The sequence below is a fragment of the Ranitomeya variabilis genome, chromosome 4, assembly GCF_051348905.1.
Source record: "Ranitomeya variabilis isolate aRanVar5 chromosome 4, aRanVar5.hap1, whole genome shotgun sequence".
NCBI classification, from domain to species: Eukaryota; Metazoa; Chordata; class Amphibia; order Anura; family Dendrobatidae; genus Ranitomeya; species Ranitomeya variabilis.
The window spans coordinates 13,213,619-13,226,744 of NC_135235.1; the positions used below are offsets into that span (position 1 = coordinate 13,213,619).

A 13,126-nucleotide genomic window follows, 5' to 3' on the forward strand; every position below is an offset into this window, starting at 1 on the left:
TGTAGTGACAGATCCTTAAAATTCTGTTGTGAAAGTGAACATTCCCTCTTATCTATAAGAAGATGATGAAGAGTAAATGTAGCATTTTCTGTCCCCGAGTTGATAAAGTCCCGATGCTCCTCCCATACTTAAGGGAACTGCAATCCTAAATCATGGAGAATTTGCAAGCCCTGCCCATTTTATGTAAATATGCAGAGACTCCGCCCCTTTCTGGTCCAGGACCACCTCTGCCTTCATACAGATGAGACGTGACACGGTGCACATACTAAGTTGCTTTTATTAATCCAGAACTGCATGCTACAGATACTGTACAGCATGAACATGTATTCATTACAAAAAAATTTTTGCATGGTTTTTTTTAAATACCATTTTGAAATAAAAATCGGAATAAGAGCAAAGAACTGAACGGTAACATCACAGCCGTAAGGAAACATTCAAAGTATTCACAAAAATTTTTATAGTTATTTAATTAGCATCAGAATAAACCAGAGGAAACCAGAGACAGATCTACGATTGCGTCATGTCAAATACAATGGCACTCAATGAACGGATGAAGAGTTTCTTGGTTTTGTTCAAATTTTTTTTTTTTCATTTTTGTTTTTCGCTTTTTTTGACATTTTTTTATTCAACATCAACATGCCCGTTTTTTTTTTCCTTTTAGTTGCCTGCTACAAACCTATATGCGGCAAGCAAGCAGAGAATTGGCAGTCTGTTTTTTCCGCAAGTAATCTAATGTACAGGATTTTGGCCCATGGGGGGGGTTGTTTTTTTTTCGCTTTTTTTTTTTTTGCACCTCATTGTTTTTCAATGCTGTCCAGTCACCCTCCTACCAAATATACCTGTTAAAGATGACAGAAACTACATACAAAGCTACCTATGTAACATCACATCAGAACATGAGTAACAAAAAAACAGCATCAAAAACAAGGGGGGATTATTCACCGGGAATTTTGGCACATCAATCTGTCCACAGTCTACAGGCCTATCGGCGCAGGCTGGTCTCCTGTTCCTTAACGTAAATTTACAAGACGCCGTTACATAAAACAGCGGAAAAAAAGGGTTCTTTCCCTTGTTAATTTCAAGTCTTCCTTTAATGGCTTTTATAGCAATTCTGTTTTTTTGTTTTATTTTTTGTACAATATTGATCCTTTAAATGCAGCTACAAATGTCCATTTGGTGGCAACTGAGTTTCATACAGAAAAAAAAAAAATATATATATATAAATTTATATATAAACTTAAAAACCTTGTACAAATGATATATATATATATATATAAGATGCTTACACAAAGAAAAAGAAAACTTTATACAATGTGTTGGGAAAAATCGGGGACAGACAATCGTTTTGAAAAAAAAAGACAACAGATAGGACACAAGCAATTTCCTAGGCAATAAATACTACTTACTGGTCCAATGGCTCTGAAAATAGTTAACGCACCCACCCAAAATTTCCAAGTAGCATAACCTTCCCCTCCCGCCCAGAGGAAATAAAAAATAAAAAAAAAATGTACAAAAAAACAAAAGAAAAAAAAAAAAAAAAAAAAGAGCGACCACCACCATGGAACAAGGCATATTAACACATTTGTTCATCTTTACCTTTTGTGTTTCTGTACATTTTAACAATTACAACATAACATCACAATAAAAGTTGTTTCACAAGAGGGCGCTGCATTCATGGTGCCCTGTAGGGTATAAACTGGATGTAAAATGATTGGTTCGCAAGCTCGTATTTAATACAAATAATCAAGAACCAACTCCTTCCGCGAGGGCTGCTTCAAAATTGCTTCATTTCTTTTTCTATTTGCATTTTTTTGTAATTCTTCTTTAAATCAGTCTTTTCAAAGGAACCTATGAGAACTACGACAGTTATGCATTTTTTATTTTCATATATTTATATATATATATTTATATAATTTCCCCCCTTCTTCCGATGCTAAAAAGACTTTTTTTTTTTTTAAACGTTGATGATACAAATTTCAACAGGACCTTGAGGCTCGTAGAAGGTCTCTGCGCAGTCAAATCGGAGAGGCGGAGATAAAAAAGACAGGTCAAATATTGACCAATGAACTTCATAAAACATCTACTAAAGTAGCCACTTGGCACAAATTAAAAAAAAATATACCCAAAAAAAAATAATCATCAAAAACGAGGAAAACTAATATTAAAAAGGATGAGGCGTCAGTGCTGGGAGCGACTACTCTAGGGACTTGGTGACGAGTGAAAGGGGCTGAAGTTGAGTTCCAGCCAAGGACCGATGAGGAGGAGGGAAGGAGGTTGACGGCTGTGTTAGTGACAAGGAGTAAGGAGCTGAAGACTGTAATGGACTGGGATGGTGATTGTGATCTGTTCCGTTCTGACAAATTGGAGCTGGCAGGTTGCTGGACTTTCGTGCCGGACTTTCTGTCAGAGGTGACCGTGGCATGCACAGCCGGGCCAGAGGGTCAGGCTTCAACGATAGAGATAGAGGTTGTGTTTGTTCAGTTTGTGGCGTGGAGTCTCTTGGAGGGGTGTCTAGCATGGTGGGAGAAGAAGGAGGAGAGTCTAGTAAGCTTCCGTCTGAAGAGGGCGGGCTGACGCAGCTGCCTTCACCTTGTATGTAGCGAATGCACTTTTTTTTTCTCCTACAAACAGGAAAAAGATGTATGAGATATTATAAAAGACATTAAAAACACAGAGAACATCACCTGGAACAACAAAAAATGTAGAGAAAAATAAAATCTGCCTTGGGCTCTGAGCATTAGAATATCTATTGGGGGTGGATAAATATATTTTGGGGTTTTTTTTCAGTGCATTTATCAGCTTTCTATTACAAATTCCAATTCTTCCAATTTCAGCTAAATAACTGGGTTCCACAGGTGGTATACTAAGCTACTTTAGTGACCAGAGGTGTAATGTATATCATATATACACTAAGCGTCAGAAATGACAGTAATGAAATTTATCTGAGCTCTCCCAGTCACTAGAACTGGTATAATTACCCCTATACTAAGCTTAATCACCTTCTGTAGCTATAATACATTACAGAAGATCAATTGCAGCTCCACAAGTTAGCACAGATAGTGCCATTTTTAAATATTTTAAATCTCACTGTGGTTTTCTATATTAATTGATCCAAGCTCTACTAGTGACCAGGGGTGTAATATATTTCATCATACTAAGCATCATAAATGATTTCTGAGGAACTACATAAAGTTAATCTTAGCTCTCCATGTCAAATGAGGTGGTACAATTTCCTCTATACTATGCTAAATCACCTTCTGTAAGTATAATTTACAGAAGATCAATTGTAGTTCCACAAGTCACCAGAGGCGGTGCCATCATAAAGTATTTTACATATCACTGTTTGCCATATTTGCAATTGACCTAAGCTCTATTAGTGACCAAAGGTGTAATATAAACTTTTTAAGAAATATTGTTCATGTTCTAATTAAAAGTCACCATAGCTCTCCCAGTCACCAGAGCTCATGTGAAATTTAACATACCTAGCTCCACAAACTTATGAGAATGCTGCTTCATAAACTACCAGTGATGTATAACTAATCTTATCTCCACTAGTCCCCAGGGATGACACCAATGTCATCATATTGAGATTTATATATATCCATGGACACTATAAATTTGTTCCATTAGTACCCACAGCCTTTCTGAGCTTCATATACCCCTGGAGGTGTTTTCAATTAGATCCACCAGTAACCAGAGGTGGAATGAAATATTACCATAATAAGCTTTAAAGACTAATGAGGATTCTAGGTCCATTTTTAGAGGTCATACACTGTCACTGTCAATATAGTGAGCTTATACCTTGGGTGCAATAAACACCAGCACTTTCAACTCCTCCAGTGACCAGAGGTGGCAAAAATATCATCTAAGCTCCCAAAGTGACCCAAAAAATAATAAATATAGTAATCTAAACTCTATCCAACCACCCCGGTGACAAGAAGCATGCAGGGCTGAAATGCTAATGGCAGAAAATGAATGACAGAATGAAACAGAAGACATGAGCGATGACTTCATATCATTGATGACGGGACAAGACTTTCTTGTTAGTGGTTAGAAAGGTTTGCAGTCAATTCGCTGAAATTGTAGCTAGCATGGATGACTATGTCTAATAATGGCAGTGTGAGCCAAAGTCTCTACATTTTATAAAACTGGCATTCCTGCACAGAGCCCACTAGCAAGTTCTTCAGTCTCTTATTGAGGTGGAGAAGGGCAGCAAATACTATGACCCTCATCTGTACTGGTCAAAATTGGCAAAATTCAGATGTAGAAGATGATCGTGTCTGTAATGGAAGGCTATGAGCATCCTCATTATTGAAAGGAAGGGCCCAAGGGTGACGCCCTCGCCACCTTCCAAGTGAATGATACTTGGTGCCCCATTACAATGGTCTTTGGGTCTACAAACTAAGACCATGAGACAGGAGATGAAGAGACATTACACACAGAGAGGGAGAAAACACATACCTACCATTGTTACATTCCAAATTCAAAGACTGCTTGCATCAGAATAAAGAAATAACAGGTTTTAACCAAAGGATCAATAAGAAAGAAGTTAGAATGCTCAGACCCTCCACCAAGGTTTGTCCGCTGATTTGATCCCCCCTTATCTGATCACATTTGATACACATGCTCCACTAGTGATGTCACATTAAGACAGATGTCATCATATCATAAGACATTGTGCTCACAATGCAACATTGTGCTGTGGTTATCCGGAGGTCAGACTGGTACAATGGGGACCACTGTGGTAAAAAGGGGGCGACCTACGAGGAGGAGAAAACTGAGAAAGCCCCTTCGGTTATACCAATGATCCTACCGCTATATCAAAGCTGATAGTTCCTTCTATTAGCTTTCTCTTTTCTATTTTTCATCTTTATGAGATTTTTCTACATTTTTGACATTAGGGGCTACAAGAAGATGTTTTTCTAAAACAATAATTCTGAAATCAGAAGCATCTATCAAGAGGGGCTTTATCCTTAAATATGTGATATCAAAGCCTTGGGGCCAAGCTTGACACATTTCCACCTCCTTACGGCAATCGGGATGAAAGGAGGAAATTATCAACGAAGATTGAGGAAGATCGACAAATTACATCACTGGATTTTTAAGAAGTCCAAGTAGGACGTATAGATCGGGGAAATGGGCATTTGGGGAAGGGTACAGGTGTAGTAAGATCTAAGTGGAAACTGTTTAGTGTCTTGGACAATTTTGTAACTTTGTAACAAGTTTGTAACTCATTGTCTCTTAATCTTGGGACAAACTACGGGATTGACAATGTCCTCACGATGGTTGGGAGAAAATCTCAAGAAAATTCTCAACCCTACTCTCAGAGTAAAGGACTACAGGATATTTTATTCTTGAGCTATGTAATGTAGGAAGATCTTCCCATTTGGGAGGAAAGGTACTAAAATTCTTTGGATCTTGACTGTATTTGGTTTTAATCAATTTTGATCAAGATTCTTTCACCAGAAATTCAAAGAATATAGAAACAAAAAGTATAAAGTCCAACCACCACCAGTAATGACCAGAGGACAGAAAGAAGAAGATTCATTGGAAAGATCTTGGAAGGACAGACGGAATTGAATTATTCCCCATGGGCCTTGTAATAAATATACCTGCATGGTTTGCACCATAGATTCTGTCGGTCAAGTCCAAACAATGCTCGACACTTCTTAGGAGCATTTGCATCTGTTAGCACAATGTAAACACACAAAAATACAACAAAATGGTGGATACTGCTCGATTGCAGACACTTTTCTTAACTATGATTACCTACAGAATATGCAGATTGTTTTTTTTATTTGGTAATTCCCCCTTCAGTCGATGGCTAACATGCACAAACGTCCAGAATAATCAAGAAAGACCTATGGCCAATTGGATGGAGACAGACATCGATCTGCTCTACGACGTGTGGGATGCATACAACAGCCAGTGTCAGGCATCAGTCAATCAGATCCAGGACGGAGGGAGAAATTGGAGCTATGATTTTGGTAGACAATGGTGGGTGATACCTCATGGACTAATGGATGACCATGCATAGAGAGAAAGTGCAAGACGACACGGTCTACGGAAAGTACGGAGACAGACTGATGACTGCTCATGAGGCCAAGGGAGGTCCAACACCAATACGGTCAAGACAAAGGTAACGGGCAACGTCCGCAGTAAATACAAATGCAACCAATGGAGAGAAAAAAAAACGGATGGGGACGAAATCTCACAAGCTCTCGTCTTGCACAGTCAACAACTAGAAACCAAAGAGCCAATTCTGCAGCATTTGTGTTTCGCTCAAGTGTATTCACTGCAACAGGAATGCCCAGTTTATCGGGGTGTTAATCAGATTATTGATGAAGATGAGAAGCAGGCAGCAATGGTCGTCAGCGAGCTTGTTAAATACTGTGATGGACAAGAGGCTGGAGATTAAAGAATGAGAAAAATGCGGGGGAAGGGTAAAGGGCATTGGTTGTACTGCCGCTACCTGTACGTTCCCTGTGATGGGTCATTGGCGGAAAAGTTTAAAAAATGTGGGTCGTTTGGAACTTGTCTCAAAACCTTTTCTTAGGAGGCTTTTGGTGTGCAGGCAACCTCTTGGTCTATAGACTTTTCTCATGAACTTGGCCATGGTCATCGGACCACCATGTCTACTATTAAAGGGAACCAGGTCTTATTCCAGAAGTACTTGACACTGACCCTGAAATCCCATCTTAAATCATAAAGACTACGCTGCCTCGTGGAGCCCACCCGAAGGGTCCGGCCTCCGCTTCATGGACTAGCCGTTAGCTTTAGATGCAGAGCGGGAAATTACCAGATAAAAAAAGAAATAAACAAAAATAAAAACAAACTTGGTAAAACCAGCCATATCTAAATCTGGAATAACCATACACACCTGCAAGGACCGCACCAGTTATTCTGCTGATCAAGGCCAAAGCGCGCTCGGCATTTCTTAGGGGCGCTGAGGTCTGAATGGGTTCAAGACAGAAGCGAGCAGAAAAAGGAACAGAAAAGATAATAAAAAAATAAAAAATAAAAATCAATGAACCGGTTACTAATTGCAAAAAAAGCGCAGAACGTCATTATTATTATTTGTGTAATCACAGAGGTAAGTAAAATAAGTTCATAGAATGAAAAATGATCCTTGCATAACTTGTGCTTCATTGGCAGAGACAATTAAAGCCGCAGTATCCCCAGATTTCGGCTACCGATGCGGTAATGTCAGACGGACGTTGCCTTATGTGTCACTTTACTTCCGATCTCTTCCCTGCATTATGCAGTTATTTAGATGTTTACACTTTGTGTTGTTTGTGATTGTGCTGCAATCGTTACATTGTATCACAGCTGCTATTCCTCGTTACTGAATGTGATTGGACACGGCCTCTCTAATTTTTTTGCTTTTTTTCCTACCTCTAAATTAACCCTGCGTTTTTCCAGATGTTGTAAAGCTACTCCTCACAGCAGGGTGTCAGGGCATGCTGGGGGTTGTAGTTGTGCAACAGTTGGAGAACACCACTCTCGTATATTGGGCTAAACTTCAGAGATTGTTTTTAACTTTACCTTTTTTCACGGACTTTGTGCCAGTGAGCAGGTTTACTACCATTTATGTTATAAGTGATATTACCCCATTGCAGGGAACCTGTCAGTACATTTGGATGCAGCGAAATGGGCGAGTATGTGACCCCCTATAACAAAAATGCATCTTTCTTGTACAGATTGGCTGTGCCAATCATAAGAAATCCAGAGCTGAAATCATATGCAAATCAGGGTGTAAGTGCACTGTGGGCGTGTCCATGCACTTGCCATCTAAGCGTATGAACTCGCCCATTGTGCACTTTCAGCCTGATCTGCACACTAGATTTCTTATGATAGGCACAGCGGATCATTTTTATAGGGGGGCACATGCACACTCATATCAATACATCTAAACGTAAAAACGTCCTCACAGATTCCCTCTAAGCATGTGATATAAAAAAAGGATGAGGACATCCAATAAAATATTATGTGCACTTGTTTCTAAAGTATGTGCGCCCCCCAGAAATAAAAGAAGCGTCAGCTGAGCATGTGCGGCTGTGCAGTCCTGCTCCTGTGCGCACACGGCCCGGGGATACTGCAGCTTTATAAAGTGCTTATCAGTCAATGGATTTCTCTGTAAGTCACAACTTATGTAAAGAGAGAGCGAGAGAGATGGAGCAGACAGCGGAGGACGAGCGGCCATGAGGCATGCCTTTGAAGCAATGTGCGAGCATGATTGGGGGAAGCAAACACAAGCGGAGAGTTCAGCATGCTGGAGCGAAAACACTTTCTGGAAGCAATGACATAAGAGAAATTAGATTAAGGAGGTTTTTCTGGGAATCCTTTGTTTGGAGCAATGTCTGATTTCCCCGCTTTTCCCATTGTGGTAGTTAGTGTGTCGGGAGCGCGCTGGAAACAGACGGTTATGAGGACACATTCTCGGGGAACATACAGACACGTGATTAGGATGCATTATAGGACGTGCTGGAAGCTGAGGCATGGAACTTTTAGAATGTTTGAAAGATGACAGGAAACAAAGAAGAGACCGCCCCGACCTGTGGGGGAAGGGTCACACATTGTACCCAGCATGCAATGGGGCGAGGCAGCAAATCGCCTTCCCACGCAGCGCCGGGATGACGGTACGTATCACCTCCCCTCACATGGATGCTCTGGCTTAAAGCGCGTGACTAAGTGCTGCAACCTGCGAAACATACATGTGACCGGACGAGGGATCGGGATCTGACTGCGCGTCTGCACAAGAGCCAACTGTGACAACCCGGCCACGACCAGTGCAAGCGGATGGCGAGGCCAATTCTAGGGCACAAAACGATGCCCCCATCATTATACATGTGAAGGAAACTGTCAGCATGGAAGTTGTCCAATATCCAATGTACCAGAGTAACAAAAAAAAGCAAAGCAAAAAATATCATCTACAAATATAAAAACCGACCTTTATCGTCGAAGCCAGAGACAGCACAGCGTCGATCTCAGGACAGACAGCGCCGACCCCAAAGACTGACAATGGGATCCGCCTCATCCCACCCAGATGGGAACATGGCCTTATACAGAGACAGCTTACTGCTTGCTGTCAGTGAATAGACTGTGGACATGAGGAGGCCGAGTCCATCCTGAGCAGACAATGTATCACTGCAGGTAACAGCCTTCAGATCGGCCGCACATTGTTACAATCCATCAGCTCTCATCAGACAGAATTCTGTGCACACGCGCATGTAGCACGGAGGTCGCCTATGGCAAGCAGGGGCCGGACCACCACTGCCCAAAACTAAAGAAGAGGGCTACTTCCATCAAGCAGGTGATTGACCTTACTTGGGATTAAGATGTGTGATGAGGACGTTCTGCACAACTCACTATCAGAACTTTTCATGCGCAGGCCGTCGATAAGTCAGACATGGTCCTGACCTGTGTCCGCTTACAGGCAGGAGGTATCTGAAAAGAAAAGATCTTATGCACATTTGTATTTAGTGCGCAGTTATGGGAGTGTCTTGTTCTTCTTTTTCCAAAGCAGGGGCGGGACCAACAGCCGGAAGAGAACTCCTATGAGGAGCAGAGAACCTCCCCTGAGTATTCACTTAGTGAGGGCAAATGGGGCAACTAGAAGACCAAGGTTGTCTCTGCACAAGGTGACGCCACATCCCACAGACTGGTTTTGGACTGTTCCCCTTTGTCCTGTGCTATGGGCAGAGGTTTCAACAAGCAATAAATAAAAGGACTCATAGCTCCAAACACCTGGATACATATAATACACGTTAGAGGCTCCTGACTAACTAGGGCCATTTTTCTCACGCCACCATCATGCGGCAAGCGGTAGGTCTCAGTCCTTGCCCACCATGCGTCTCATGTCTGGGGAGGACGGCATGACCCTGGGGCTGCTCTCGCATCATATTTGGGGCTCTTCCCCCCATGGGCGGCAGTGCCCCCTATATGGCGCCAGAGGAGAGGAACTTGCTCATGTTAAATTGCAAAGCGACAGCACGGGGTTAATCATTAGTGTATCAGAAAAGGAGAAACTATAAGTAGTGAAAGTCGTATCCAGACACCTCTCAGCGCCGACCTGTGGAACTACAACTCCCAGCATTCTAGAACCTACTGTACTAACACACTCCCCTCCCCCCAAAGCTGAAAGCCAGAGCAACTATGTGTCCGCGGCGGTGATAACAATTTGCTACAAACTTGCATTGCGATGGTTCTTTCTCTTTCCCGTCCTCTCTCACAGGAAGTGGTTCATGTTAATAAATTATGATGGCAGTAAAATGCATAAAAATGTAAAATTGTCAGGGAGAAGTCAAACAATAAAATGATAAAAGGTAAAAATTAGAGGAATAAGGCCAAAAATGGCTTAGCACCTGTAATCGGAGGAAGTGAAAGGCAAGGGTTTAGGTAACATTCGTTGTGTTCTGAAAAATAAGAACAAATTACACAATAGTCTGGACACCGGTATATATATATATATATAGCGCTATATATCAGATTGACTATGCAGTGGGGGCAAACCTCCTTAATGCCTCATTAAACATGGGTGTGGACAGGGAATTACCCCAGTAAAGCATGCAGCAAAGACCCCCGGCCACAGACCTCACACCCGCACACAGACGCACACATGCTCGCACACGTATGATAACACCACACCGTTATGTCGCCATTAATCTACAGGCTGGTTGTCAATCATTTACAGTTAATATTACATCAGGATACAATGTATCTAGCGTTACATGCAAAGTCTACAGCTTATCTCAATGGCATTGGGGGCAGTGGCAATATATGGACGGGTTATGGGGGCAATATACATGGGGTTCACTAATCACCAGCGCAGGGGCTGTACAGTCTGGAAGCCAATGCTGGGCACTGATACCAGAGTGCGGGCACCTTCCAGTGGGTAGTGTTTCGTGAACCTGGGTCCACTGGGTGGGGGAGGGGTGACGTGGGGGGAGGTGTATCATGGGGGCTACTTACCGTTACTCTCTCCTGGCTGCTTGTCTCTTTTCCTCTTCTTCTTTTTCCCCTGAAGAGACAGAAACAAAAGGGACAGACATAGTTTATACAGGGGGAAATGGTCTAAGACCATCCGGACTACTGATACAATTCCATCAACATAGACAGGTGACTACAATGGCCGACCAACTGGCGGCCTCAGGGTCTGAGCATGCACAAGTTCCTCCCAGCCATGGCGGTCTCCAGTGTCTACTGGGGGATAGAGAAATGTCCCCGGGTCGGGAGATCGTTACATCGTGTAGTTATCAGCCACAGATACAATCAGGAAATGATGTCCATCAGTCATTAATGAGAGGCCAACTACTGCTCCCATCATGCTACACAGACACAACAAACAAGTAGAAAAGTGACCTGATACATTCTACATCCATCACATGTATTATTCACGGGGCAGAGGAGTACAAAGAGCAGAAAGAAGGAAGGAAGGAAAAGATGGAAGGAAGGAAAATATGAAAGGAAGGAAGGAAGGAAGGAAAAAGAAGGAAGGAAGGAAGGAAAGAAGGAAGGAAGGAATAGAAGGAAGGAAGAAAAAAGGGAATGAAGAAAGGAAAAGATGGAGGGAAGAAAAATATGGAAGGAAGGGAGTAAGGATGGAAGGAAGCAAAAGAAGAAAGGAAGTAAAAGATGGAAGGAAGGAAGGAAGGAAAATATAGAAGGAAGGGAGGAAGGAAGGAAAAAGGGAATGAAGAAAGGAAAAGATGGAAGGAAGGAAAATATGGAAGGAAGGAAGGACGGAAGGAAGGAAAAAGGGAATGAAGAAAGGAAAAGAAGGAAAGAAGGAAGGAAAAGATGGAAGGAAGGAAAATATGGAAGGAAGGGAGGAAGGACGGAAGGAAGGAAAAGAAGTAAGGAAGGAAAAGATGGAAGGAAGGAAGGAAAAGGAAGGAAGGAAAATATGGAAGGAAGGAAAAAGGGAAGAAAGGAAAGAAAGAAGGAAACTAAGGTAGGAAGGAAGGAAGAGGAAGGTAGGAAAAGAAGGAAGGAAAGAAAAGAAGAAAGGAAGGAAAGAAGGAAGGAAAAGAAGGAACGAAAAAAAGAAGGAAGGAAGGAAAAAAGAAGGAAGGAAGGAAAAGAAGGAAGGAAGAAAAAGAAAGAAGGAAAATAAGGAATGAAGGAAGGAAAAAAGGAGGGAAAGAAAGAAGGAATGAAGGAAGGAAGAAAAATAAGGAACAGTGCAGGCAAATAAAGAGCGCATTGAGAGAGAATAAAGAAATGTTAGGAAAGTAAAGGGGGGAGGAGAGGAGGAAAGGTAAGAAAGAGGATAGCGGAAAGGAAAAAAAGAGACAAAAAGGATACACATCAACAAGAGGGGGAAGAAATGGAAAAAAAAACACATGCAAATAAAAAAAGAGTAGAAAAGGAAAAAATAAAAAAATGAAAAGTGGCAGAAGGAAAAGAGAGGAGAAATAGTTCAGAAAGAGGCAAAAAGAAGGAACAATAGAGGAAGGAAAGGAAAAAGGGAAAGGATAGAGGTGGAAATAAAAAGGGGATAAGAGGGCAAAATATAAAAGAAAGGACAGAAAATAGATAAACACAATAAGAAAGAAAGGGACAAAAAGAGGAAAAGGGCAAAGAAAAGAAGACAATGGAACAAAATGAGAAAAGGGTAAGAAGAGAATACAAAAGAAACAAAGCTGAATAGAAGCCAGGGATAGAAAGGGAAATAAAAGTGGTGGATAGAAGGAAATAATGAAGGAAATATAGGCAAAGAAAGAAGAGAACAGAATGGAAGAAATAGAAAATGGTAATGAATTGAAGAAAAGAAAAAAAGGAAAGGAAGTATACGAATAGGAAAGAAAAATGAAATAATGGAAAGGAACAGGAGCAAAGGAGGAAGGCAGAAGTAGGGAAGAAGAAGGAGAAAGGATGAAGACAAGAAAGGAAAAAGAAACACAGAAAAGATGAAAAGAATAAAAAAGTGAACAAAGATAATATAAAAGGAAGTAAAAAAGTAAAGGACAGGAGTAAGGCAGAAAAATAAAAAAGGAAGGAAAGCAAAGGAGTAAAAAAGAAGAAAAAGAACAAAGAGAATAAGTAAGAAAATAGAAATGAGGAAGGAAAAGTAACTGAAAGAACAAGAGAAAGGAAGATAAAGAAAGGTGGAAAAGAAGTAAGA

The 13,126-nt window shown here is 41.3% G+C and overlaps 1 protein-coding gene across 49 annotated transcripts in view; it reads right to left on the minus strand.

Annotated features, from left to right (window-relative positions):
* Window positions 1–259: 259 nt before the first annotated feature.
* TCF7L2 (transcription factor 7 like 2) overlaps window positions 260–13,126 on the minus strand; it is a 271,190-nt gene continuing 258,323 nt past the window's right edge. For 11 of the 49 annotated variants that reach the window (XM_077257977.1, XM_077257973.1, XM_077258011.1 and 8 more), the window contains 4 exons: window positions 10,972–11,020; window positions 10,365–10,415; window positions 6,881–6,953; window positions 260–2,621 (listed from right to left, as the gene is read on the minus strand). In XM_077257977.1, coding sequence (XP_077114092.1) covers window positions 2,195–2,621; window positions 6,881–6,953; window positions 10,365–10,415; window positions 10,972–11,020 — 600 coding nt within the window. In that variant the 3' untranslated portion in view covers window positions 260–2,194. Of the gene's footprint in view, window positions 2,622–4,464; window positions 4,494–5,612; window positions 5,686–6,880; window positions 6,954–10,364; window positions 10,416–10,971; window positions 11,021–13,126 lie in introns of those variants that run through there. The other 38 variants (XM_077258015.1, XM_077258014.1, XM_077257990.1 and 35 more) reach the window with 15 other exon arrangements.